Raw genomic sequence first — 27,451 nt, 5'->3', positions numbered from 1 at the left:
AGCTTTGGCTATAAATTAGGTTCGATTGTAAGAAGTGTAACTGTAATAGGGCAGTATAAAACTTTGACACCTTCCCTATGTGAACTGTTGCAGTCATTTTACTAAAATCCGTATTGAACCGTCCCCAGCATGAGCTGAGCACTAGTCTGCTCAATACAAGAGCACAAGCTCGGGAGTCTTCAGATTTCATGAGCTCCCCAGATCAAATTGTCTACTCCCCCTGACACCCGATGCAAATGATTTGACCGCTTTCTTCCTATAGCAATAGAGCAATTTTGGGTTAATGACTACCAATTTCGAGTTCTGCATACTGACACACCATGCAAGAATGACAAACTAAACCATTATCTCTTGTGCGGTTGATCAGTTTTATACTACTCCTAATTGCATGCTTGACTTTACACGAGTAGATAAATAAAATAGTAAAGGGACCTTTTAGGCTGCAAAGTTCATGTGGAGTATGGCTGTCTTTGCAATCACTGGCCTCTGTGGAGATGATTACATGAGACTGCTGAGATCAGTGATTGGATGCAGTGGTCACTTAATGTATGTGACATCACTTCAGGACAAGTAAACAAAAATTACAGTATCTTTCGCCCTATAAGACGCACCTAAGGTGTTAGAGGAGAAAAATTAGAAGAAAAATATTTCAGACCCAATGTTAAATGAGACCTCCAGATCAGGCAAAAAAAGCAACTCCACTCTCCGCTCCCATTATGGAAAGGCGATCTTTCTGCCTCCTACATCCTCATACTTTGAGCAGGTCACACCACAGAGAAGACTAGGAAGTGGTGAGTACAGAGCTTGCACATGGAGCACTGTATTCACTGCTCCCTGGTCCTCCTTTACTAATAAGCCCTTCCATAATTGAAGTTTTTAATGGGGTGAAAAATAGTTGTTACATTTTCAGTGTATTTTCAGGTGTGAAAAGAATACTTCAGAAGTGGAGTCTTCTGCAGGGAAAAGAGATCCCATGAAAAAGGCAGGTGAGTAGTATTGTTCCTTTGTGCCTTCTAGAGGTGTGTGTGTGTTTTTCTCGCCCAGTTTCCTTGGGGGACACAGAAGACCTTGGGTATAGCTCATCTCCATAGGAGGCGTGACACTAAGTGAAAACTGTTAAGCCCCTCCTCCACAGCTATACCCTCAGCCTGGAGAGAGAGGCTGCCAGTTTTTGCTTAGTGTCCAAGGAGGCAAGACACTCCCTGCTACTGCAGGGCTGTTTTCTCCTTTGTTGTTTTTTAAAAATTTTTGATTTTTACTTTTTTATTTTCTTCTGTTCCAGAATACGGGACAACAGAGACGCACTAGACCTCTCTGTTTCTCCCGGGGTTGAGCTGCGCCAGTGCCGGTATCCGCACTGCTGCCTCCCCCACAGAAGGCAAGGTGGACCAGGGCAGCCCAGCTCCCCTGCATCCCGCCAGCGTAAGGGTCGCCCGCACGCCAAGTCCCTCTTCCAGCGTCCTGCCACTACGGTGCCAGTAGCTGAAGGGGCGACCCTGCTGGAACGGACCGAGGGTGAAGACGGCTGTGGTGAGAGAGTGGCTTCTCCAGCCCTACGACCCCCTCCCCCCCACCCCGGTCTCCTGCTTGACTGACCCCCATACTGGTCTGGCCACCCTAGTTTGTTTTATTAGTTCCCTCTCCTCCCCTCCACTATAGGTGCATCCACTGAGGGGTTATGCTGGCGTCCCTATCATGCCGCCCAGGGAGCTGCCTCTCTCCTTGCAGGGTCCCCCATCCCCCCCCTATCGCCTTACCGGTGCGCAGGCATCCCTCCTTGAGACGGCTCAGGGCCTGGGCCCTCTCCTGACTGCTGCGGCGTAGGGCCCTTGTTTCCGGTCCGCGGGGTGGGCTCCCGCGGCCGGCATGACTGCGGTGTTCAGCGCACCCCGGCCGACCGCAGGTGCTCGGAGAGGCTGTCTTCCGGTCGGTCGGGCGCCGCAGAAAGGTTCTATCCCGGGCTCCTTCTTCCGGGCCCCCTGATTCTCCGGCCCGCGGCCGGTATTGTGCATGCGCCGCTTCGCTCCCTCCAGATCCCGGCCGGTACCTCCGGGCACCGCAAACTTTAGGCCCCGGCTTCGCGGCCTACTAGGCCGCAATATTCCGGCCTCGATTGGAGGGGGCGGGCATTCGCAGGCGCGAATTCTTCCCGCCGGAGGTCCCCCCGCCCCCAGGGGATCGCTGCACCGCCCTCAGGTCCGATCTGTATTAACCTCTTGGACGCTGACGGCTGCCATCTGGAGGAGACCCTGGGATGGCTAGCCTCTCAGTGAGGCTGTGCTCTTATATGGTGGCCCCTTCCTGCCTAAAAGAGGCTGTGTTTTACAATAATAAATAGAAAAAAAAAAAAAAAAAAAAAAAAAAAAAATTAAAATAAAATAAAAAATATAATATTAATAATGAAGTGTGAATATATATCATATATATGAAATATCTGTATTTTATGTTGGCTGCGCAGGATACTGCAGCCTGACCTTAGAGCGCTGGCCGTATGCCTGCCCCTATTCTATAGGTGGCATGTTGCGCTCCGTGGCACTGGCCAGGTATACATGTTTCCCTTTCTAGGCGGACCCTTGCCCTCTCCTGGGGTACGGCGCTGGCCAGGTGCAGGCCGCCTTTTTCTATAGGCAGAATTAGTCGCCCTCTCCAGTCGCGGTGCTGGCCATGTGCATGACCCCCCATTATAGGCGGCATACTGCACTCTCTCTGGCTGCGGGCTGGCCTTGTGCATGACCCCCTTTCTGTAGGTGGAATACTGCCCTTTTACCGCATACGATGCTGACCATGTGCACGACCCCCTTCCATAGGCGGAACGCTGCACTCTCGCTGGATTTGCTACGGCCATATGCGTGACCCCCTTCCATAGGCGGAACGCTGCACTCTCGCTGGATTCGCTACGGCCATATGCATGACCTCCTTCCATAGGCGGAACGCTGCACTCTCGCTGGATTCGCTACGGCCATATGCATGACCTCCTTCCATAGGCGGAACGCTGCACTCTCGCTGGGTTCGCTACGGCCATATGCATGACCTCCTTCCATAGGCGGAACGCTGCACTCTCGCTGGGTTCGCTACGGCCTTATGCATGACCTCCTTCCATAGGCGGAATGCTGCACTCTCGCTGGGTTCGCTACGGCCTTATGCATGACCTCCTTCCATAGGTGGAATGTTGCACTCTCTCTGGCTTCGCTGCTGGTCATACGCATGACCTCCGTCCAAAGGAGGACTGCTGCGCTCTCTCTCTCTGGATTCGCTGCCGGCCATATGCATGACCTCCGTCCATAGGCAGAACGCTGCACTCTCGCTGGATTCGCTGCCGGCCATATGCATGAACCGGCCATGGGCATGACCTCCTTCCATAGGCGGAATGCTGCACTTTCCGGATTCGTTGCCGGCCATACGCATGACCTCCGTCCATAGGCGGAATGCTGCACTCTCTCTGGATTTGCTGCCGGCCATGTGCATGAACTCCTTCCATAGGTGGATTGCTGCACTATCATTGGATTCGCTGCCGGCCATGTGCACGACCCCTTCCTTGGGTGGTGTGCTGCACTCACTGGAATCGCTGCCAGCAATGAGCATGTATCCTTTCCTCAGGCGGCATACGCACAACACCGCTGACTGTGGTTGTTTTCTCGCCAGTGCGTTGCTGGCCATGTGCATGTCCCGCATCCTTGGCGGGGTGCTTGCATTTTTGCTGGATGCGGTGACGGCCGTGTGCATTACCCCGCCCCTTTCTGGGTGGAATACTGCTCTTTCGCCGGATGTGTTGCGGGCCATACACGGCCCTCCTCATCCATGGGCGAAAAATTTGCACCCTCACGTGACCCATGGCTGTCCGTGATATGCTGTGCGGGATTCTTGCATGTTCTCCTTCATTGTGGAGTAGTTGCACTCTCACAGTATTCGGTGTTAGGTGGGTTATTGCGCACTCGCTTAATGGTTGGATAACCCCGTGCATGTCCCCCTTTCACTGGGCGGACCTCCCTCCTGCGTTCCCGCTGGGTACTGTGCGGCCATGTGATTGGTCACCTTCTGGGCAGACTATGGTATGTTCTACTTCTCTGAAGTTGTTACTGGCCTTGGGCATCCCCCCTTTGGGACGGGCCTTTGCATTCTTACCAGCTGCAGTGTTGCCAGATACGTTTCCCCCTTTTCTGGGGGGCCTGCCTGCATTTCCATCGCATGCCATACTGATGTCTTGTGCATAACTCTCTTTCAGGTTGCACTTTGCACTTCCGTTGATACTGTTGGACTCTGTGGCTGATCCCCTTCACTGGGTGTCTATTTTTTTGCGGTGAGCGGTATTTCTGGTGCACTCTGTCCGTTGTTTGGGCCGTGTATGCCTTCTCCTCCCATAGGTGGGTTGGCCTTCTCACTGCTTGCGGGGCTGCTCGTACGTATGCCTCACTTCCTCCTGCGACATTCCCTCTTTTTCTCTTGGGATGTGGTGCTTGTCACGGGCCTTGCGCTCTTCTCTAAAGAGATCATTCTGTCCACCTGTGTAACCCTTGGGTGCTGTCATACAAGCATTAAAAGAATGCCATTGTATTCAAAGGTGTATTCCTTAGATATAGTAGATGGGCTCTACTGCTCTCTACTTCGCCGAGCTGGGTGGTGCTCGTTCTCTGGTTTGGCCTGTATATTGTGGTCCCGTTGGTCGGCATCCACCATGTCCGTTGGCCTTTCCACCTGGGGAGTGTTCGTGGTTCTTTGATAGGTGCCCTTTCGTTCTCCCGTGCACTCGCTTCCCGGCGCAAGTGGTCACTGGGTCGAGAGTGCCGTTTGCAGTGCCACTCGTTTTCGGCGTTGGCTCTGGCGGGGCTGCTGTTCCCTCGCCTGCTACTGTTTCCTCCTCTTCGGGTGTCGTGCAGTATGAGTCTTTTCTTTTGGCGCCCCTCCGCGCTTCAGGCTGGTCCGCTACCGGGTTCGGGCCGCTTTTCTCGGGATGGTCACCCAGCTTCTCTTGGGTGCTCGCTTACCCAGGTCCGTAGGACCTCCACCTTGGGTTCTTCAGGGTACTCGCCTTCTGCGTGGCAGTGAACCGGGCGTCTCAGTGAGCGGGGTTCTGCCTTTGAGCTGTCCTATGGCTTCCCTGTTGCCCACTCCTCCTTTCGGTTGGAGGGTGTTATGCCGGCCTCTGTCTCGACTGCCTTTTCTCGCCGGCTCTGCTTGGCTCCCGCTCGGTTCGGCTCGGCTCCCTCCGGTGTGGCTTTTGCCCCGGCCGCGCTTCAGTGGCGGTTCCTTCACTGCCCTCCCATCTGGGGAGAGCTTGGTTGTTCATGTGGATGGTTCTGATGTTCCTCTTGGCCTCGTACTGTCTCCCTTGTTCACTCTGGCTGTAACTTGGGAGGAACCCCCATTCGGTCGAGATTGTCATTAGATCTCCCACACCGGGACTGTAGGACGTCTTCCTGTGGTGGCTACATCGACATGGACTTTAGCCTGTCTTGTCCTGGCGGTTACTGGGCGGACCCTTCGGTTCCTTTCCGTCTGTCCTTCTGCTCCCCCACTCCGGGTGGTTACAGGACAACGTTGCTCGGGGGCCGACGGGACCAGTTTTTGCCGACCGTACTGCCCGTGTTTCGGGTCTGCGCCTGTTCGCATTGGGTTTTCACCCGCTTGCCCAGGCGACTCTTGCGTGCTCGCTAGTGTTCGCTCCTAATGGTTCTGTCTTTCTCCAGTCCGACCTAGATCTGGGACTGGGACTCTGTTGCTTGAAGTGTCAAGTGTCGGCGCTGTCCTTCCCCTTTCAGCGTTCCCCGGCCCTCTGGGCCTGTCAGGACCCTCTTCCATGGAGCGGCTTTGGGGTTCCCTTGTACTGCCCCTGGGTACCGCCCTGGGCATTGCATACTGGGCTCTTGGCACTCCAGTCTTTCCCTTGGAGCCGTTACAGAAGCTCTCTCTACTCCTTCTGTCCTGTACGGTTATGTTTCCGTAGCCGTCGTGTCTCTGGCGGGTGCCTGGGTGGCGGCCCTTCTTGTTCCGGGCCTTCTCTTTCCTCAGGACAGGGCTGTTCTCCATCCCGTCTCTTCCTTCCTTCTGAAGGTGGTGTTTGTCTTTCATTTTGACGAGGCTTTCGTCCTCCCCTTTCCACCCCCGGGAACGGACTCTTCTTCAGATTTGGGAGTTGTTTGGGCCTTGCGGTTTTTACTTGGAGATCTCCGGCTCTTGTCGACGTTGGGTCACTTGGTTTTCTAGGAGGTCCGCGCAACGGGTTGGTGGCCTCCGGGGTGGCTTTCCTCCGCTTTCTCACTGTGGTTATTGCTGTGGTTACCGCACCAAGGGCAGGGTTCTGCTTTTGGTGTCTCCGTTCATTTCACCAGAGTTGTCGGTGCCTCCTGGGCCGGAGGCATTTGGCTTCGGCCATGCGTCTGTGCGAGGCGGTCACTGGTCTGCCTTACAGCGTTCTACAGGGTGCCTACTCTGGCTTCGGCAGGTGCTGCCTTGGGCCGCCTGGTCTGCGGGCGGCGGTTTCTTGATGCCTTCGGGTGCTTCGCCTTGGTGCTGTGGTCCCTCCCCCTTTTGGACTGCTTTTGAACGTCCCAAGGTCTTCTGTGTCCCCCAAGGAAACTGGGCGAGAAAACGAGATTTTTGTATAACTTACCAGTAAAATCTCTTTCTCGCTCTTTCCTTGGGGGACACAGCACCCACCCATTCTTTGTTTTTCTCTACACGGTTTCCGAGTTGTTTTACCCGTTGGGTAGTTGGCTTGTTGGTTCCACTTTTGGACTTTGCCTTTTTTCACTACTTGGACACGCAACTGGCAGCCTCTCTCTCCAGGCTGAGGGTATAGCTGTGGAGGAGGGGCTTAACAGTTTTCACTTAGTGTCACGCCTCCTATGGAGATGAGCTATACCCAAGGTCTTCTGTGTCCCCCAAGGAAAGAGCGAGAAAGAGATTTTACTGGTAAGTTATACAAAAATCTCGTTTTTTGGGTCATAGGTTTTGTGATTTATAGTCATGTATTTGTATTTCAGGAACTTCTGTAGAATTTGTTGCAGATCCACAGGCATTATCCAGCATACTGTCTCACACTGGAGTGACCCTTGGGAATTGTGGAAAACTGAGCTTGGCACGGAGGGTCCCTGTACAGGCTAAAAATGTTTCGTCAAAAAGTGGCATGGTAAGCTAATTTTAGGCTAAGAGGAAACTTAAAAGGAATCTGTCAACAGTGTTGACCTTGCAAAACTGATGACGGCGCTGGGGAGAGAAGGACAAGTATACCTTTTAAGGGAGCTTTTATCGTTCATTTGAATAAGCACTTTTATTCTGCTAGGTGTGGCTCCTGCAAGTGTGCTGGAGGCAGAGCTTTACTGTGAAGTGCTTTCTGCATTGATCTGCTTTGCAGCCCCTCCCCTCTACTAAGTGACAACTGTAGCAACCAACCCGGAGACCACTACTGCTGTCACTGAGGCAGCCCAATGCAGAGAGCACTTCAGTGTGGCACCGCCTCCATGACACTTGCAGGAACAGTGCCTAGCAGAATAAAGCTTCATAGTCATACTACTCCTAATAATAAAATCACTGTAAAGGTTAATTTTGTACTGCTGCCCCTACTATGTAAACCAGTGTAGGTGAATAATACTACTTACTAATATAGATTTAAGTTGTTGTGTCCCTTCTTGTTCTGCGTTGGAGGGGCATGTGACCAGACCCAGGCTGAATAACTGGTTGTAAATGGGAGCGCTGTTTGTGCTGGACAGAAAGGTGGCCGACCAAAGGCCTGTGGTTTCAGTAACATAGAAAAGCTGGACACAACTTCTAAAACGCATATATTAGTAAGCAGTATATAATTACATTTACCCTGCATTAATTTACATTAGCATTGAAGTGGCTAAACCACTTTCAGAATAATCATAAAAGTACACAACATATATCATTCTGTGAGAAGGTGGCCCTCCTGAATTTTCTGTATACCTTTAATCAAAATGACTGCTTATGAATATCCGTTAGGGGTTCTCCCTATTTTGGAATACATAGTTTAGCAGCTTCCACTACAAGGGGTTCATCTTTAGGATCTTTACAGATCCCACAGCATGGCTGAACCTGCGGTGGTGGTAATATTTACCTGAGCCCCCTCTGCTGGGTTCTTGCTCCATCTCTACCCCCACCGGGTCTGCAGGTCCTAGGTCTCCCCACCTCAACATCCTGATTTGACATGGGGCACGTGGCCACTGCTGCCAATCACTGAATGCAGTTGGTGTTTCGTCCATGTGGCACATCGCTAGTTTATGTTCTCCGCATGTAACCAGATGGCCCATGGAGCCAGATAAGATCATCACTGTGGGTTCAGCCACACTGCCGGAGTCTGTTTAAGGAAAATAAAATTTAAAAAAAGGGGTTGTTCCCCCTTTACGATTTTAACGCTTAATACAGCAACAGATTCTCAAACAAACAAATTTTCTGGACTACTTATGTAGATATTCATGTGTTTTCAGACCTCCTCGGGTCCTGTCGCAATGCAGGCTACTACACCAAAGCCTTGCTTTGGGCGCATTTCTACCATGGCAATTCCAATTAAAGGTATTTTTCTTTACGTGTGTTTTGTTGTTTTTTTATTTTTTTTTGTGTTTTTTTTTTGTTTGCCAATACTTGAGTGTTTTAAATGATAAAATGTATCTGTATTGTTAGCAGCTAAGATATTGTCTGGGTAGACTGACATATCGGGGCACTTAAACTGAGTCTGTCAGCAGTTGTGTTAATGCAGAACTGCTGATGGACAGGTAAAACCTACTACTGTACCTGCATTTAATCACCATAGGGCTCAAACCTGAAGTTTGAATTCATCAGGGTTAGGCCCTTAGGTTGTGGTGCATCAGGCCCAGTGTATGAGCGGTCCCATAGCCACTCCTCTCTGCCGTGAGTGACGGCTGTAGCATCCAACCAGGAGATCACTACAGCAGCAAAGTGGAGACAAAGGTATGTATTAACTACTGTACCCTACCCCTGCTTATGTCTGCATCAACAAAACTGCTGACAGACTCCCATTAAAAGTAACCTAGCAGTGAAAGCAAACCTCAATAAGCAAGAGCAGAAAGCTGCTGTGAAGAGCAGTTATCACTCTGCAGGACTCGGCTCTGTTGATCTATTGACGATGCATTCGTATTAATAGGATGCCATGTAACACTGCCTGTACCATTTCACTGATGCTGGTCCTGAGGGTAGGTCACCAATATCTAGAACCCATACAACTCTCAATGGCAGTTCACTTATTCAGCTTGCTTAATATCTGTCACTTCTGCTTTCAGTGGGGAGAAAACTAAAAAGTAAGCTGGAGCAATTCAGAATATTAAAGGGGTGATCCAGGAATTGATAATGATGACCTGTCCTCAGGATAGAACATCCTTATCACATCGGCAGGAATTGGAGTCGCGGAACACCTGACCTATATATAAGCTGTTCCAAGATGCCGGGAGACAGCCCGCTCACCTGAGCAATTCACCAAGCACTGATTGGGTAGACTGACATATCAACCACCAGCTGAAGCTCAACAGAAGATGGGTGTTGCAACAGGACAACGACCCAAAGCATAGAAGTAAAGCATAGTATAGCTGTTCAACACCATTCACTTTAAATGGGGCCGAGGTGAAACTAGGCTATGTGACCAGTGTACGGTGATGTCACTTGACCTAGCAAGAGGCTGCAGTGCTCATGGAGCACCCAACTCCTCCTAATAACTGATCGGCGGGGGTCCCGTTATCAGACACCTACTGATTTTGATATTTACTACCTACCTGAGTTGCAAGAAAAGTATGTGAACCCTTTGGAATGATATGGATTTCTGCACAAATTGCTAAAAAAATGTGATCTGATCTTCATCGAAGTCACAACAATAGACAATCAGTCTGCTTAAACTGATAACACACAAAGAATTAAATGTTACCATGTTTTTATTGAACACACCATGTAAACATTCACAGTGCAGGTGGAAAAAGTATGTGAACCCTTGGGTTTAATAACTGGTTGAACCTCCTTTGGCAGCAATAACTTCAACCAAACGTTTCCTGTAGTTGCAGATCAGATGTGCACAACGGTCAGGAGTAATTCTTGACCATTCCTCTTTACAGAACTGTTTCAGTTCAGCAATATTCTTGGGATGTCTGGTGTGAATCGCTTTCTTGAGGTCATGCCACAGCATCTCAATCGGGTTGAGGTCAGGACTCTGACTGGGCCACTCCAAAAAGCGTATTTTCTTCTGTTTAAGCCATTCTGTGACCCTGGGTTCACACCTGAGCGTTTTACAGCGCGTTCAAACGCGCTGTAAAACGCTTAAGACATGAAAACCAATGCTTCCCTATGGGAAGGGTTCACACCTGGGCGTTTTACAGCGCGTACGAACGCGCTGTAAAACGCCCGACGCTCAAACAAGTACTTGAGCTTCTTTGGGGCGTTTTGACGCGCGTTTGTGGCCATAGGACACTGCAGTCAATGACACAAACGCGCGTCAAACGCGCGTTTACTATTACAAAAAACGCGCATAAAAACGCACGACAAACGCGTGTAAAACGCGCGTTTGAGGAACGCTTAGGTGTGAACCCAGGGTTATTGATTTTCTTCTATGCTTTGGATCGTTGTCCTGTTGCAACACCCATCTTCTGTTGAGCTTCAGCTTTACAGATGGCCTTAAGTTCTCCTGCAAAATGTCTTTATAAACTTGGAAATCCATTTTTCCTTTGATGGCAATCTGTCCAGGCCCTGGTGCCGCAAAGCAGCCCCAAACCATGATGCCCCCACCACCATACTTCACAGTTGGGATGAGGTTTTGATGTTGGTCTGCTGTTCCTCCTTTTTCTCCACACATAATGTTGTGTGTTTCTTCCAAACAACTCAACTTTGGTTTCATCTGTCCACAGAATATTTTGCCAGTACTGCTGTGGAACATCCAGGTGCTCTTGTGTAAACTGTAAATGTGCAGATATCATGAAATCCATTCTTGTTTAGTGTTTTACGTATCGTAGATTCGCTAACAGGGATGTTGGCATATGCCAGAGACTTTTGTAAGTCTTTAGCTGACACTCTAGGATTCTTCTTCACCTCATTGAGCAGTCTGCGCTGTGCTCTTGCAGTCATCTTTACAGGACGGCCACTCCTTGGGAGAGTAGCAGCAGTGCTGAACTTTCTCCATTTATAGACAATTTGTCTTACCGTGGACTGATGAACAGCAAGGCTTTTGGAGATACTTTTATAACTCTTTCCAGCTTTATGCATGTCAACAATTCTTAATCGTAGGTCTTCTGAGAGCTGTTTTGTGCGAGGCATCATTCACATCAGGCAATGCTGCTTGTGAAAAGCAAACTGTGTGTGTTATAGGGCAGCTGTAACCAACACCTCTCATCTCATTGATTGGACTTCAGTTGGCTGACACCTTAGTCTAGGGGTTCACATACTTTTTTTTTTAACCTGCACTGTGAATGTTTACATGGTAACACTTAATTCTTTGTGTTATTAGTTTAAGCATACTGTGATTGTCTATTGTGACTTGGATGAAGAGCAGATCAAAATTTATGACAAATTTGTGCAGAAATCCATATCATTCCAAAGGGTTCACATACTTTTCTTGCAACTGTATATCAATATTTCCAGGATAACCCATTTTAAAAGGTTGGTATCTGAACTTTTTGCCCATTCAAAAGATCCCATGAACTAGGGTCTTGTTCCCCCTTTATGAATGCAGTACATTTTTATGTATTTGTTATTTTTTGTGTTCTTTCCACCTCATGCAGCAAATCTATCCCAATGTACATCATTGTTTTATCATGACTGCTGCCTGTTAAGCTTGGATGTATTAATGCAAGTGTCTAATGTATTCCAGATTATGATTTAACCTTGTTTTTCATTTACCAGATATAGCATTCAGCCCTTGTCGAGTTCCTAAGACACTGCTGTCTGACATGTCCCCTAGTGGATCGGCTAAGAGAGTAAATCAGTTAAACTCTTCTGCCATGGTTTGTATTGTGTCAGGCTTTTTCAAATTTTTATTTTATTTTTTACATCTTTAAATTGTTTGTGTATAGTGCTGCCTTTCCCTACCTCTGTTCCTAACAGGGCAGTAGAGGTGTCATTAATTCCCCAGGCCTCAAATGATAAGATGACTCTGGGCAATCTGTCCTAGTCTATATGGCAAGGTGACAGCTGAGCTGCCGAAAGGTGTTTTCTTGATCTGCAATATATCAGGGCCGGAATAAAAAAACTGAATAAAATACTCTGATTTATACATTCCTTGCCTGTGGCTCGATATTACATTTGAATAGAACTCGGTTTTCAGAAAACTTGTGATATGTTAGAGCAGGGGTCGGCAACCTCTGGCACTCCAGCTATTCAGAAACGACAACTCTCAGAATGCTTCATTCACTTCTATGGGAGTTAGAAGAACAGCAGAACATGTTTGCATGCTGAGAGTTGTAGTTTCACTGCAGCTGGAGTAAATTTAAATTGAGGTAGAAATCAGGACTTTGGGTGCCAGTTTCTTTAGTAAGAAGGCAAAATTTGCAAAAGTATATTAGAATATTTTTTTTTTTTGTGAATTTGGGACGTTAAAGAAAGTTAAATGTTTACTTTTTAAAGGGGTTTTCCCATCTCAGACAATGGAGGCATATCGCTGGCTCCACCTATGGAACCTACACTGAGAATTGAAAGTTATGGAGGGCGCATGCGCAGCCACCCTCCATTCATTTCTATGGGGCCGTGGAAAAGGGCCGAGCGCTGGCTCCACTATTTCCGTCGACCGACCCCCCCCCCCCATAGAAATGAATGGGAGCAGTGGCTGTGCAAGCGTGGTGCGCTCCCGTTAATTACTACAGGGAGAGCACTTGGTGGTGGCTGGCCCCTGGGGTCCTCCACCCACCACCTTCCCCACTCAGTTCTTGGTGCAGGTCCTTGATGTGGGACCCACACCTATCAGACAATGGGCACATATCATAGCGCTATTCCCCTATTATCTCCAATGGGAATACCCTTAATGTACACTTGAATATACGGTTTTCAGATACCTGTAGATTTCTAATTGTACACACTAAATCACAAGATGATGCAAAGGATCAATGCTGCAATATAACATTTAAATAGAAACATAAATGCTGAAGAAGTTTTATGCTCCTTTGCCCTTTTTCCTAAGTGTATAATGAAAGTTTTGGATTGTGAGCCATGTGTTAATTTTCTGAGTTCCTCTAAAGACTAATTGAAACCTCATTAGTAAATAATTATTCATCACCATTAATCAATATGAAGTTAAGCCTCTGACGGGGCCTGAAGGTCTTCTGTTTTCTACTGTGACGCCACTGCTGGCTTGCAGCTGCTGTGTGCTTTGGAACTTTGTCCTCTTCAAAGACTAACTGCCTCAGCAGTTTAAGAAGGCAAGAGTTGTAGGTTTTAAGACTTTTCACAACTGTGCACCACTGTTAGGCCTCATGCACACGACCGTTGTGTGCATCCGTGGCCATTGTGCCGTTTTCAGTTTTTTTTCGCGGACCCATTGACTTTCAATGGGTCCGTGGAAAAATCGGAAAATGCACCGTCTTGCAGCCGAGGCCGTGATCCGTGTATCCTGTCTGTCAAAAAAATATGACGTCCTATTTTTTGGACGGACAACGGTTCACGGACCCATTCAAGTCAATGGGTCCGTGAAAGGAACACGGATGCACACAAGATTGGGATCCGTGGCCGTAGGTTGCTTTCATACAGACGGATCCGAAGATCCATCTGCATAAAAGCTTTTTCTGATCTAAGTTTTCACTTCGTGAAAACTCATTTCCGACATTATATTCTAACACAAAAGCGTTCCCATGGTGATGGGGACGCTTCTAGTTAGAATACACTGCAAACTTTGTACAAGACTGCCCCCTACTGCCTGGCACCACCCGATCTCTTACAGGGGGATATGATAGTACAATTAACCCCCTTTAGGTGACGCACCTGAAGGGGTTAATTGTGCTATCATATTCCCCTGTAAGAGATCAGGGCTGCCAGGCAGCAGGGGGCAGACCCCCCCCCCCCCTCCCCAGTTTGAATATCGTTGGTGGCACAGTGTGCGCCCACCATCGCCCCCCCTTCCCTCCCTCTATTGTAATAAATCGTTGGTGGCACAGTGTGCGCCCACCATTGGCCCCCCCTCTCTCTATAGTAGTAACAACTATTGGTGGCAGTGTGCGGCCTCCCATTCCCTCCCCCCCCCCACCCCCATCATTGGTGGCAGCGGAGTTCCGATCGGAGTCCCAGTTTAATCGCTGGGGCTCCGATCGGTAACCATGGCAACCAGCCCTGATCTCTTACAGGGGGATATGATAGTACAATTAACCCCTTCAGGTGCGGCACCTGAGGAGTTAATTGTGCTAATCACGGCCCCCTGTAAGAGATCGGGTGCTGCCAGGCAGCAGGGGGCAGTCATGTACACAGTTTTTCAGTATATTCTAACCTGAAGCGTCCCCATCACCATGGGAACGCCTCTGTTAGAATATACTGTCGGAAATGAGTTTCACGATGTAGCTCATATCCGACAGTATATTCTAACGTAGAGGCGTTCCCATGGTGATGGGGACGCTTCAAGTTATGTTCGGGTGTCCGCCTGGCCGTGCGGAGGCAAGCGGATCCGTCCAGACTTATAATGTAAGTCAATGGGGACGGATCCGTTTGAAGATGACACACTGGGGCTCAATTTTCAAACGGATCCGTCCCCCATTGACTTTCAATGTAAAGTCTGGACGGATCCGTCTGAGGCTATTTTCACACTTTAGAAATGTTTTAACAATATAATGCAGACGGATCCGCTCTGAACGGAGCCACCGTCTGCATTATGAACACAAGTGTGAAAGTAAAGGGACTCCTGACTTTACATTGAAAGTCAATGGGGACGGATCCGTTTGCAATTGCACCATATTGTGTCAATGTCAAACGGATCCATCCTCATTGACTTGCATTGTAATTCAGGACGGATCCGTTTGGCTCCGCACGGCCAGGCGGACGCCAAAACTACTTTTTTTCATGTCCGTGGATCCTCCAAAAATCAAGGAAGACCCACGGACGAAAAAACGGTCACGGATCACGGACCCACGGACCCCGTTTTTGCGGACCGTGAAAAAAAACTGTTGTGTGCATGAGGCCATAATCTTATTCATTTTGCGTTCCTCACAAATTTGCCTTTAGAAAAATCTGATTTTACAGCCACAGGAGGTACTCTGAAGCAGGTGATTGTCAGGGGTGCAGGGTGTCAGACCCCTGCTTATCTGCTATTGATGGCCTATTGGGAGGATAGGCCCTCAGTAGTAAATTTCTGCTAGTTAAAACAAGACAGTATTATCATTTTATTTTTTTTATTTTTTTGTTGTCTGATTATGGGGGCGGCCATTTTGCCTGAGTTCTTAACCGCATTTACAAATTATAAAAAAAAAAAATGCTTTAAGGCAGGCCCATAGGCCATAGACACAATGGACAGTAGGGGGACATCATTGATTTTCGGAGACTTTTCTAGGCGTGCTCTGACCAGTGCAGAGGTAATTGTACAGGGAAAGAATGGCTAAGCTGTGTCAGTCACCTATAGTTCTGTTTTACTGATTGTTGTGTGTGTTTGTTTATTTCCCTTTGTAGAAGTCCTCCCAGCGATACTTTTCCATGTCAAAACAGACATTCCTCTCCAAAACACCCCGTGCCTTGGCACTTGAGATGGCAAATAAGAAACTAGAGGCTAAGCTTTCAGATACCAGGGTATGTGACAGCATTACAATTTACTAGGTGTAAGTCGTCGTTAGGCTACTTTCACACTAGTGGCAGGACTGATCCGACAGGCTGTTCACCCTGTCGGATCTGTCCTGCTGCTATTTTTGCCATGCTGCTGCTCCGTCCCCATGGACTATAATGTGGGCGGAGCTCTGGCGCAACACAGCAGTTTGCGGTGAGAGGCTGCCGGACTAAAGTCAGACATGCAGTACTTTTAGTCCACTGGCTTTTCGCCGTGCTGCGCCGGAGCCCCGCTCAGTCCCCATTATAGTCAATGGGGACGGAGCGGCGGCACGACTGATCCGACAGGGTGGACAGCCTGTCAGATCCGTCCTGCCGCTAGTGTGAAAATAGCCTTATACTAACTGTTCTCCTACAAACTACCTGATTTGTTGTTTTATTTTTCTTTAACTTAGCCTTCAGCAAGGTCAACGGTGAAGTGGGCTGATGAGCTATCCCCTTCTGAGTCCGAGGCTCTCTGTGAAAATGAGCTCAGCATAGTAAGTATAATAGTGAAAATTGTGGTGTTTGCGGTGCGGAGGCACAGAGAAACCCCATTGAACTCTGTAGTGCTTCCATTACTCCATTCCGGATTGTGGATCCATTCAAGTTAATGGGTTCGCATCTGAGAATCGGTGCAAAAATGGCCGGGCCCCATATATTGCGGACCCGCTGTTTGTTTGTATGCATGAGCCTTTAGGTGTGAGCAACCACCCTAGCCATACAGTGGACAGAGCCTTTTTATGGTGTCGGAGCTCCTGCAGAACAGCTAAAAAAAAAGTGCCAGGAGTCAGATCCCTGCCAATCTGATAGTGATCTCTTTTCCCAAGGATAGGTCATCAATAAGTAAAGTTTATCGTTAAATCGAGCGAGACTGTAAGATTACTGAGCAGTGTAAGGCTACTTTCACACTGGCGTTTTGGTTTTCCGTTTGAGATCTGTTCAGGGCTCTCACAAGCGCTCCAAAACGGATCAGTTTTGCCCTAATGCATTCTGAATCAATAAGGATCTGCTCAGAATGCATCAGTTTGCATCAGTTCAGTCTCGCTTCCGCTTTGGAGGCGGACACCAAAACGCTGCTTGCTGCGTTTTGGTGTCCGTCTAACGAAACTGAGCCAAACGGATCCGTCCTGACACACAATGTAAGTCAATGGGGACGGATCTGTTTTCTCTGACATAATAGAAAACGGATCTGTCCTCCATTGACTTTCAATGGTGTTCAAGACAGATCCATCTTGGCCATGTAGAAGATAATACTAATGGATCCGTTCTGAACGGATGCAGACCGTTGTATTATCTGAATGAATCAGTCTGTGCCGATCCATGACGGATCTGCACCAAACGCGAGTGTGAAAGTAGCCTAAAGCAATGAACTATAGTGTGACAACCAACAATCCAGTAGATTTCTCATTGGTTCGATTTGTTTGTGTGGGCACAAAAATCATTGTTGGATGTTTACTATTTCATATATGTAAACGGGAATCTTTTACTGCATGCAACTCAAATGATTGCTTTGTGTAAATGCAACTGTCTGCTTTGCAAACGATAGCATATGCAATCGAAATTACGATTTTTGTGAACTATAATCGGCGCATCTATCATTTTAAGTGAATTTTCAGGTAGCCCCAATTTTTCCCCACCCAGTGGCTGGCAACCTGGGGTTCTTAAGACTTTCCCCCGTGAAAAGGTGCCTGAGCAACAGTCTTCCTAGCTTTCTAGTGTCCTATGAAGGTGTACTGTTTGCTCATGTACTGACTTTCTGGTGGGTTACTGGATTCTGACCCTCCGCTGCTCCTTTGACTGGTTTTGTCTGATCATTCAGTACTGCATCGGTGTCTCTGACCTTCTGTAGGTCTGCTGTCAATTATACAGATGATACTCCAGGAGGTAGTGTCTGGTTGTTCCCCTGATGCAAAGTCCAGATCCCTGTGCAGGGGTTAAAGGGTGAAAACCAGGTGACTGTCAGGATAACAGTTAGGAGTAGCCCTTCACACGGGTATATTAATCTATTTCATTTTATGTTTCCATGTGTCGTATAAAGATATCGCCCCAATAATTATATATTTCCCCCATAGCAGTGGCTGTCCCTTTAGCACTAAGATTTGCAGGCTTGTATTGGCTAATGTGGGTCATATTTTTTGGGAATATCTCAGGAATGGTACATCCTAGAGAGACGAGACCCGGTCTAAAACCTTTCTGGACACCTGATGTACCTGTGTGCCAAATTTGGTCCAGTCGTTTGGTCGCGCATAAAGAATGTCTAGACAGAGAAACTCAGTTTTTATATAGATGAGAAAGCTATATCATAGATTTTTTTTTATATTTATTTTTTTAAACCAAGTATAGTAAGCACAGTGACAAAGTTAAACATAGGAGGATATTTATCCACCTGGTGTAAAGTAGGACTGGCTTAGTTGTCCATGACAACCAATCAGAGTTCGCCTTTTATTTTTCACAGCTCCTTTGGAAAATGAAAGGTGGCATCTTAGTTGCTATGTCCAACTAAGCCAGTTTTACTTTACATAGATTTTATAAATCTCCCCCATAAATAAAAGGAGCCAGTGTTGGTGTATGACCATTTGGGTTGCTTACAGTTGATGATTCTGGTAGTTTTTATTGCTTGTAAGATAAATGACACTTGCTTTAAAACTCTATAAAGTTGATTATGTTTTGATGTCCCTTAAAGGATAACTGTCATATTTTCACTCAAAATTAAATTTTCATATATGTTGCTGCTGTGGTGATAATCCATAATCACCAATTATTGTGTTCACATACCACTTGTTTAATAAGATTCTGTCCATAGCAACCGCTCCTCACAAGACTTTTCTGACTATCTTCTCAAGATGGCCGCCAATGCCCTTACCCTGAGGCTAAGACCTGCCTCCCTAACTACCCAGAATTCATTCAGCTCATCTCGGGAACTTGCAGCCTTACCCCAACCAATCAGCTTTTTCCAGACTTAAACACGCCCACTTCCTCCTGAGTAATCGCAAATTTTTATTACGAATATTCTAATCGCTAATTTTTATTGCGAATATCGGCTCTATCCCAGTCCGCCGGGAGCGCGCACGCAGCGTTCAGGACTGCCCACTACTACGTTTTCCGTCTTGTGTATATAGGACACCTAGCAACGCTGTTTCAGCCGCACCACTGAAATGCCTGGGGGATTGCAATTACTAGGTAATTCAACGTCTGTATAAAAGTATTAACTAAGGAACCAAGGTAAACTTAGACCAATCCAATTGCATAAAAAAAAAAGTTACCCTTCAAATAGTCTACAAAAAGAGTAGCAGCAGTGGATCCTTTGTCGTTCATCTATTTAATTTTTTTTATAGGAAGAAGTAGCAGTCCGGTTGTTCTTGGATAGTGAATGTCCAGAAGCAGACAAGAAAAAGGTGGGTCATTGTTTATAATGTGGTGTGTGTAATTTATTTCCCCCCCCCCCCCCCCCCCACTACAAACTCCTTGCAGACTTTTATGGGGTCATTTATCAAACTGGTGTAAAGTAGCCCTCGCCTTGCATCCTAAATCAATGAAATGCTATGTGATCCCCGGCAGTGCTGGGAGGTCACGCTGGGAGCTGCGGACTTGCAGCGTGACAAACGCTCGTCTGCAAGGGGTCTAAGCATCACAGAAGCGGCATAAGGGATGTTATGGAGAAGTACTGAGTTGTAGTAGTGTGACTAAAGCACATAGGGTGAACTATAATACTTCCTATTAGCTGCTGAATCTCTGCTTGCTTTTCTCTGCACTTCCTCTTCCACTCCCAATAGACTTCTATGGGATGATGTAATCCAATCCTTCATTGAGCAGGCAGTCTGTCTTGGTTTTAAAAAGATGGATTTATCACAAATTTGAGTGTTCATTTTAATAAGGGGTGGGGGATAGAAAAGAGCTGATAACTGGAGTGGTTTTTCCTCTGGTAAGATATATTACAATATTTCTTATTTTATGTGAAATGACAGTGACCAGTTAAAGAAAATACGTTTTGGGCTGCTTGCCTTCAAGCAGAGAACTTGCTGTAACTCCATAATAAAACTTGCTGCGGTGTTCTCTCTGCACACAGCCTGAACGTGGCCTTTTATGTATGTAATGTATGAACGTACTATGTATGTGTTTCTGAGCAGGGGGAAGCTGAAGAATCTGATCGCTTAAAAGGTCCTGAAAGCCTTACAACCAGTGTTCAAAAGAGACCTGAGACCACACTGCCTGACAACTCTAAGAATGCTGATGTAGCTGCACCTGCTGGGGTGTCACAGGACTTACCAGTACATACAACCAACGCGCACCTTCCTGCACCGTCATCGCTCACTAATGCCGCTGACCCTCCTGTGCAGTATCCCAGCATTCTGTCTGGTATGAAGACCTCTCTGCCACTCTCCTTTCTCTCCCATCCGGCTGTACAAGCTCTGCAGTCTCGCACTTTGGGTAAGTTTAAGGTCCTAGAGCAGGGATGGCCAACCTGCGGCTCTCCAGCTGTTGCAAAACTACAACTCCCAGCATGCCCAGTCTTAGTACAGCTATCAGCCTACAGCAGGGCATGGTGGGAGTTGTGGGGGGGGGGGGGCAGAATAGCAGGCGGAACATGTTCTTTACAGGTTTTGCCTGTAAAATATTTTTGATGGTGCAGCGCACACACACGTCAGTGTGTAAATTGCTAGTAAAATAATTTTGGAAGAATCGTGTATCCTCCATGTGTGATGGTAGTTAGTCCACCTGTCTGGTAATACTTTCTGTATTGGTGCATTCGCTGTGTGCCCCCAGCTATGAGACAGATTGTTGCCTTGTCCAAAGATGAGGCAATGACAGTGCGTATGACTTAGTTCAATGTTGTGATGCAATATGAGCAGCTCTCTGAATGCTGCTTTAGTGCCTGGTTTTTATAGAATTTTTTTATTTTATTTTTTGTCTTTAATCAGGTCCTTACTCTTTGCCTGAAATTGCACGATTAAGAATACAAGCTGCTGTGTCGGCAAAACAAAGGTTTTGGGAGACTTGTCTTGATGAGGAATGTGCTTTCTATACAGCTCGAGAGACTGGCAGCTCTTATAGGGACTGCAATGATCCTGTATCCAGTTTCCTGGAGAGACAGGAAGATCTGGTAAGTCTAATGCATTATACCATAAAGGGTTCTCCAGAAATGACTTAAAATGGCTGCCAGCAACCTGTTCTAGAATGTGGATAGTACTTGTTGCCTCCACTTGTAAGGCTGCCTATGGAGGTGAGAGGGGCCTTACTACACTCTGGCACTTGGATATGCTTCATATTGGCGAGTGTTCCTGTTGGGCTGCTCAGCCATGATGACATCATAGGTAGGATGACATAATTACCATCTATTGTAGAGCAATGTAATGAGGCCCCACATCCCACTAAGCATCTTCTCACCAGTCCTGCTCACATCCTAGGACAGGTTACTGGTGACCATTTTAACCACTTAAGGACCACAGGTTTATACCGCCCTAGTGACCAGGCCCTTTTTTTTTTACAAATCGGCACTCCACAACTTTAACGGTTTATTGCTCGGTCATGCAACTTGCCACCCAAATTAATTTTACCTCCTTTTCTTCTCACTAATAGAGCTTTCATTTGCTGGTATTTCATTGCTGCTGACATTGTTATTAATCGAAATTTACGGATTTTATTTTTTCACTTTCAGTTGTAAAATTTTTCAAAAAAGACATCCATATATACATTTTTCTCTAAATTTATTGTTCTACATGTCTTTGATTAAAAAAAAAAAAATGTTTGGGTAAAAAAAAAAAATGGTTTGGGTAAAAGCTATAGCGTTTACAAACTATGGTACAAAAATGTGAATTTCCGCATTTTGAAGCAGCTCTGACTTTCTGAGCACCTGTCATGTTTCCTGAGGTTCTACAATGCCCAGACAGTAGAAAACCCCCACAAATGACCCCATTTCGGAAAGTAGACACCCTAAGGTATTCGATGATGGGCATAGTGAGTTCATAGAACTTTTTATTTTGTCACAAGTTAGCAGAATGATTGTGTTTTTTTTTTTTTTTTTTTCTTTTTTTTCCCCCTTAAGTCTCATATTCCACTAACTTGTGACAAAAAATAAAAACTTCCATGAACTCACTATGCCCATCACGGAATACCTTGGGGTGTCTTCATTCCAAAATGGGGTTACTTGTGGGGTAGTTATACTGCCCTGGCAATTTAGGGGACCTAATGTGTGCGAAGTAGTTTGAAATCAAAATGTGTAAAAAATGACCGGTGAAATCCTAAAGGTGCTCAATGACAGGCGGGGTGATCAATGGTTAATAAGTGACGGGGGGTGTGTAGTGGTGTTTGGTGCTACTTTACAGAGCTGCCTGTGTCCTCTGGTGGTCGATCCAAGCAAAAGGGACCACCAGAGGACCAGGTAGCAGGTATAATAGACGCTGTTATCAAAACAGTGTCTAATATACCTGTTAGGGGTTAAAAAAAAATCGCACCTACAGCCTGCCAGCGAACGATCGCTGCTGGCAGGCTGCAGATCCACTTCCGATCCTGTGTGTGCGCGTTCACAGGAAATCTCGGCTCACGCCGCAGCAATCACTCTTTTCGGTGTTAGCGAGACGGGAGGTGGTTAAATAATTCCTGGAGAACCCCTTTAAGGATAAAAAGTTCCTTTTTTATTTTCATCACTAATGCAAGACAGTAAAATTAAAGTGACACTCCAGTCCAAACCTGACCCCATGTGCTGGGCCCCTCACAGGTAATATACTTCCTCTGCCTACTGCGCTGCTCCTGGTTCCCGCACCGCTGCTGCTGCTTCTCCCTGCCGGCAGGGATGGATAACCTCTTTAACTATAAATCACATGTGTAGTCGGCATACCTGGTGGTCTCTGTTCCTCTCATGCTGCCTCAATTCTTCTGTTGTGGTTATCCATTGGATTCCTTTTAAGATAGCTGCCACTATCTTGGACTTTCCCATGAAAAAGTTTAAAGGCCGTTCTACACTGCCTGCTTGTCAGGCAGATTATTGGACAAACATTTCTAAGAACGCCTGTTCCCGATAATCTGCACATGTAAAGGTGCCACCAATCACCTGATAAATTAGTGAATCGCTTGTTCGTCGGGTAAAGGTACTTTCACACTAGCGTTTTTCTTTGCTGGCACAAAGTTCCGTCCTAGGGGCTCAATACCGGAAAAGAACTGATCAGTTGTATCCCCATGCATTCTGAATGGAGAGAAATCTGTACAGGATGCATCAGGTGGTCTTCAGTTCAGTCTCTTTGACTTTTCAGGATCGAGATAATACCGCAGCATGCTGCGGTTTTATCTCCGTCCAAAATTCCAGGAACACTTGGCGGAATGCTGGGTCCGGCGTTAATTTACATTGGAATGTATTAGTGCCGGATCCGTCCTTCCAGTCTGTACATGTGCAGGCCTTTTAAAGATGGGGGGGGGGGGGGGGGGGGGAAGGAAGGAATATATAGAAATGGATCCGTTTGTCCATATGACAGACTGCTCTGTTCTTCCAATGCATTTGTGAGACGTATCAGAATCAATCTACAAATGCTGTCCATTTGCATACAGAACTACTTACCGGGTCACTCTGCCGTAAGTGTGAAAGTAGCCGAATACACTGCCCGATAATGTTCCTGTGGATGCTTGTTCCAACAATCTGCCTGTCATCGCCCGTTCTGTTTGTTTGTTGGGTGATTGTCTTTCGTGCAGGCGCACCAATTATTTCTGGGCAGCAGATCGTGCCATCTAAACAGCGATCTGCTGCCCACAAACAATGATTCTGTATGAGGACAAGGGAATTGCTATACCAATGCCTCATACCATGAAAGATTGCTCCATGTAAATGCAGCAGTCTCCTTTACCTAACTTGCAGCCAACTGTCGGAATGCTTCCTTCCCGACAATCTGCTTTTACATCGTGCATTGTAAACCCGCCTTTAATCATTTCTGGGCAGCAGATCGTGCTGTTTGAACGGCCTCTGCTGTCCCAAAAATTATACTGTATGGAGAGGAGTTATGGCTTTATCGATTTCTCATCCCTGTACTGTGGAGGAGATCACTGCATGTAAAACGCAGCACTCGCCTCCCACTGACGAGCGGGCAGTTGTCTGGAAGAAACGATTGTCGAGAAGTAATCGCCTGCTCCATCAAGCAGTGTAATGGGGCCTTAAGACATGCCAGTTCATCCAGATAAATGACCATGTATTCACTTAACAGTTTCTTAAAGAGGACCTTTCATGGGTCTGAACATTGTAAGATGACTATCTGGACATGGAGAGCGGCGTCCAGGGATCTCACTGCACTTACAATTATCCCTGGCCGCTGCTCCATTCGCCCGCTGTGCCCTACCTTCTCCTGCGCTGTATGGTAAATGCTAGAATATTGAACCTTTTCAAAAAATTTAAATTAATGCAAATTAAAAAGGAATTGCATTACTGAAATAGACATTTGCACGATATTCTAATTTTTCGAGTTTCATCTGTACAGCCTTAGCAGTAAAAAGGTTACAATACTTATGTGGTTTTTGTTAAGTCTAAACCCAGTTCATGCCTCTGAAATTCTTGCATATGTAATAGGCTCATTATTATTTGTAATGGGCAGGGCTGTGACCACCTATGTGAATGCTCATATTATAATTAGAGGGCATTTGTCCAGCAGATCTGTCCCTATGACACTGGCTGACCTGTTACGTGTCACTTGGCAGCTGAAGGCATCTGTGTTGGTCCCATGTTCATATGTGCCTGCATTGCTGGAAAAAAAGTTTTTATATGCAAATGAGCCTATTGGCGCAACGGGGGCGTTACTGTTACTCCTAGAGGCTTAGCTCTCTAACTGCTGCGCCGTCTGCACTTTCAATGACAGGGCCAGGCTGCTTTATCACTTGCACAGCCTGGCCATGTCAAAGTGCAGAGGGCGCAGCAGTTACAGAGAGAGCAGAGCCTCTAGGTGTAATGGCAACGCTGCTGTTCCTCCTAGAGGCTCATTTGTCACTTGCATATATTAAAACCTACTTTTTCTCAGCAATGCAGGCACATATGGACATGGGACCAACACAGATGTCTTCAGCTGCCAAGCGCACATGTAACAGGTCAGCCAGTGTCATGGGGACAAATCTGCTGACAGTTTCCCTTTTTAAGCTTCTTTGTTCATGTGCTTTAAGTCATTTGACATCCTGTTTCTTTTCCCTTTCAGCACTTTACCCCTATTCCTGGAGAACCCTGATTGCTTGTGATCTTTTATAGGAGGTTATTGTATGTTTGCATCCTGCTTGCCGCCTGTACATCGCTTCTTCACAGAGCAAGCAATGGCGTCCCCTGAGGTCATCATGTGCCATATTCAAACATGCCTGTCTTGATAAACAGCTAAACTGGTAGTGGTTCCGCTATAGTTACAAAAAGACACTGGCCTCTTCATAACTTTGCCGGATCCTCCACCAGGTCTAAATGTAAGACTGCTTCCTACACCTGAAACAGGCGGAGAACATAGTAAATGAGACGAGCCTGCCTGCCCATCTCCTTCAATCTTCTCAGCTACTCCTGCTTTGTGGACTATCCCACAAACCCTAGAGCTATATGTATTATAATTTTTTTTTTTCTAATTTCATTTTTGTATTAATGTAAAAGTAAATAAAACACTATTTATATTGCTATTGTGATGCAATGTGTCTTCCATCTCGAATTACTAATTGAAGGATTCCTTCACCTAATTTGTAATCTTCCAATATGGACAAAACCTTTCACCAAATCTGCATGTCTCATATGGTGATTCTGATGCAGAATTGCAGCAAATTTCACTAGTTGCATTGAAAAGGCTGAAATCTTGTGCATCAAAATCTGCTGAAAGCTATTCAGATTTTTATTTATTTTTTTGCCATAGATTAATTCATAGTGGAAAATTATGTATGAAGGATATTTTTAGGGCTACCACTTGCAGCCCCAAGCCTCTAGTACATGTATGCTGCAAAGTTTAGCCCATCATGCGATCTTGCATACAGGTGCACATGACTAGCCTTAGGGGTCTGTTTGGTACACATGTACATCAATAACGTGACACATTTCTATGGGCTACAACTTTGAATTTTTTTTTTTTTTTTTTAAATTCTCCCAGGCCTCCCTGAGCCATTCCCTTTTTTTTCATTTTTCTGTTCACATAACAGCTTAAGTTGTGGGATGAGTTGTACTTTCTAATGGCACCATTTACTGTTGCATACATTGTAGTGGGAAGCTGGGAAAAAAAAATTGCAAATGGGTTAGAATCGAGAAACTCTATTCTGCCACGATTTTTTATGGTTGTGAAGGTTCTCATTTATCCCGGTCATGGTATATATCTGTAAAGAATAATTCAAGGCAACTGGACGTACTGTAGATTTCTTGAAGACGTTTCACTCGTTCTTCCAACGAGCTTTCTCAATTCTGAGTGTCCAAAAATTCTGGGAATAAATATGTAACTGAATCAACATCTGGTAATTATTCCCAGCATTGGGTCAAAGGTGTTGATTCCATTATGCTAATTGTAGTCAGTAGGTGATAAAGACTTCCCAGAAAAAGGTGTCAAGACAGCATTGTATGTGGCAGACAATAGATGTCTAACCACCCCACCTCTATTCAAGCTTGGCTTCTCCATTTTTACGTAGATGGCCTCCTTCACGCCTCGTTTGTACCAATCGGCCTCCTTATCCAAAACACGTACTTGACTGTCTTCAAAGATGTGACCTGTTCCTTTTAGATGTAAGTACACGGCTGAATCTTGACCAGAGGTTTTGGCTCGTCTATGCTGAGCCATACGTGGATGTAGTTATTGTTTTGTTTCGCCGATATACAGTTCTGAGCATTCCTCATTGCACTGGACTGCATACAGAATGTTGTCCATCTTGTGTTTAGGCGTTGGGTCTTTGGGGGGAACCAGTTGTTGCCTCAGTGTGTTGCTGGGTTTAAAGCAAACGGGAATGTGATGTTTGTTAAAAATCCTTTTGAGTTTCTCAGACACCCCAGCTACATATGGGATAACCATATTCTTGCGTCTGTCATGCTTCTCGCCCTCACTGGTAGTCTTGGTGGTCTTTCTTCTCCTTCCTTCTGTTTTGACAAAGGCCCAAACTGGATACCCACAAGTTAAGTGCCCCTCTGAGGTGTTTGAGTTCCTTGGCCTCTGTGCTGGTGGGGATTTTCTCTGCCCGGTGGTGTAGAGTCTGGATGACTCCCAGTTTGTGGTCTAGAGGATGGTTCTGGGAAGTCTTTATCACCTACTGACTCCAATTAGGATAATGGAATCAACACCTTTGACCCAATGCTGGGTATAATTACCAGATGTGGATTCAGTTACATATTTATTCCCAGAATTTTTGTACAATCACTCAGAATTGAGAAGGCTCGTTGGAAGAACGAGTGAAACATCTAAAGTACGTCCATTTGCCTTGAATTATTCTTTACAGATATAGCACTATTTTATGGGTTTTGTCTTTACAGTGTTCCCTTTGCTGTAAAACTGACTTGTGTCCTTGTTTTTCTGGGTCAGTGTGGTTACAATACCAAATTTGTATAGATTTTCTTTTCATACTTTATGTATACTTTCAACTCTACTTACTTTAAAGAGCTGTGTGAGGCTTTTTTTTTTTTTGCAGGGTGCGCTGTAACTTATTTTGGGGTATGTATGGTCACAGACTAACGCATTAGCACTGAAGTCTATCTGAAATGTTCTATGTTCCTTGCTACAGGCACTGTCACTAGGAGCGTAGCTGCGGCAGCCTCAGATCCTTCAAGGGGACCAAA

At 46.3% G+C, this 27,451-nt stretch overlaps 1 protein-coding gene across 1 annotated transcript in view; it reads left to right on the top strand.

Annotated features, from left to right (window-relative positions):
• Positions 1-25,288, top strand: part of LOC122932811 (trophinin associated protein) — a 57,281-nt gene extending 31,993 nt beyond the window's left edge. Inside the window, exons 8-17 of the mRNA XM_044287436.1 lie at positions 922-986; positions 6,981-7,126; positions 8,442-8,526; positions 11,848-11,948; positions 15,583-15,699; positions 16,128-16,211; positions 19,050-19,109; positions 19,842-20,142; positions 20,634-20,815; positions 24,876-25,288. Of these exons, the coding sequence (XP_044143371.1) occupies positions 922-986; positions 6,981-7,126; positions 8,442-8,526; positions 11,848-11,948; positions 15,583-15,699; positions 16,128-16,211; positions 19,050-19,109; positions 19,842-20,142; positions 20,634-20,815; positions 24,876-24,905 (1,171 nt within the window). The 3' untranslated portion in view covers positions 24,906-25,288. The remainder of the gene's footprint in view (positions 1-921; positions 987-6,980; positions 7,127-8,441; positions 8,527-11,847; positions 11,949-15,582; positions 15,700-16,127; positions 16,212-19,049; positions 19,110-19,841; positions 20,143-20,633; positions 20,816-24,875) is intronic.
• Positions 25,289-27,451: the final 2,163 nt, after the last annotated feature.

Source organism: Bufo gargarizans, chromosome 3, assembly GCF_014858855.1.
Source record: "Bufo gargarizans isolate SCDJY-AF-19 chromosome 3, ASM1485885v1, whole genome shotgun sequence".
Taxonomy (NCBI): Eukaryota; Metazoa; Chordata; class Amphibia; order Anura; family Bufonidae; genus Bufo; species Bufo gargarizans.
The sequence above is the reverse complement of the archived record's forward strand: the minus strand, read 5'-3'. Positions and strand labels throughout refer to the sequence as shown.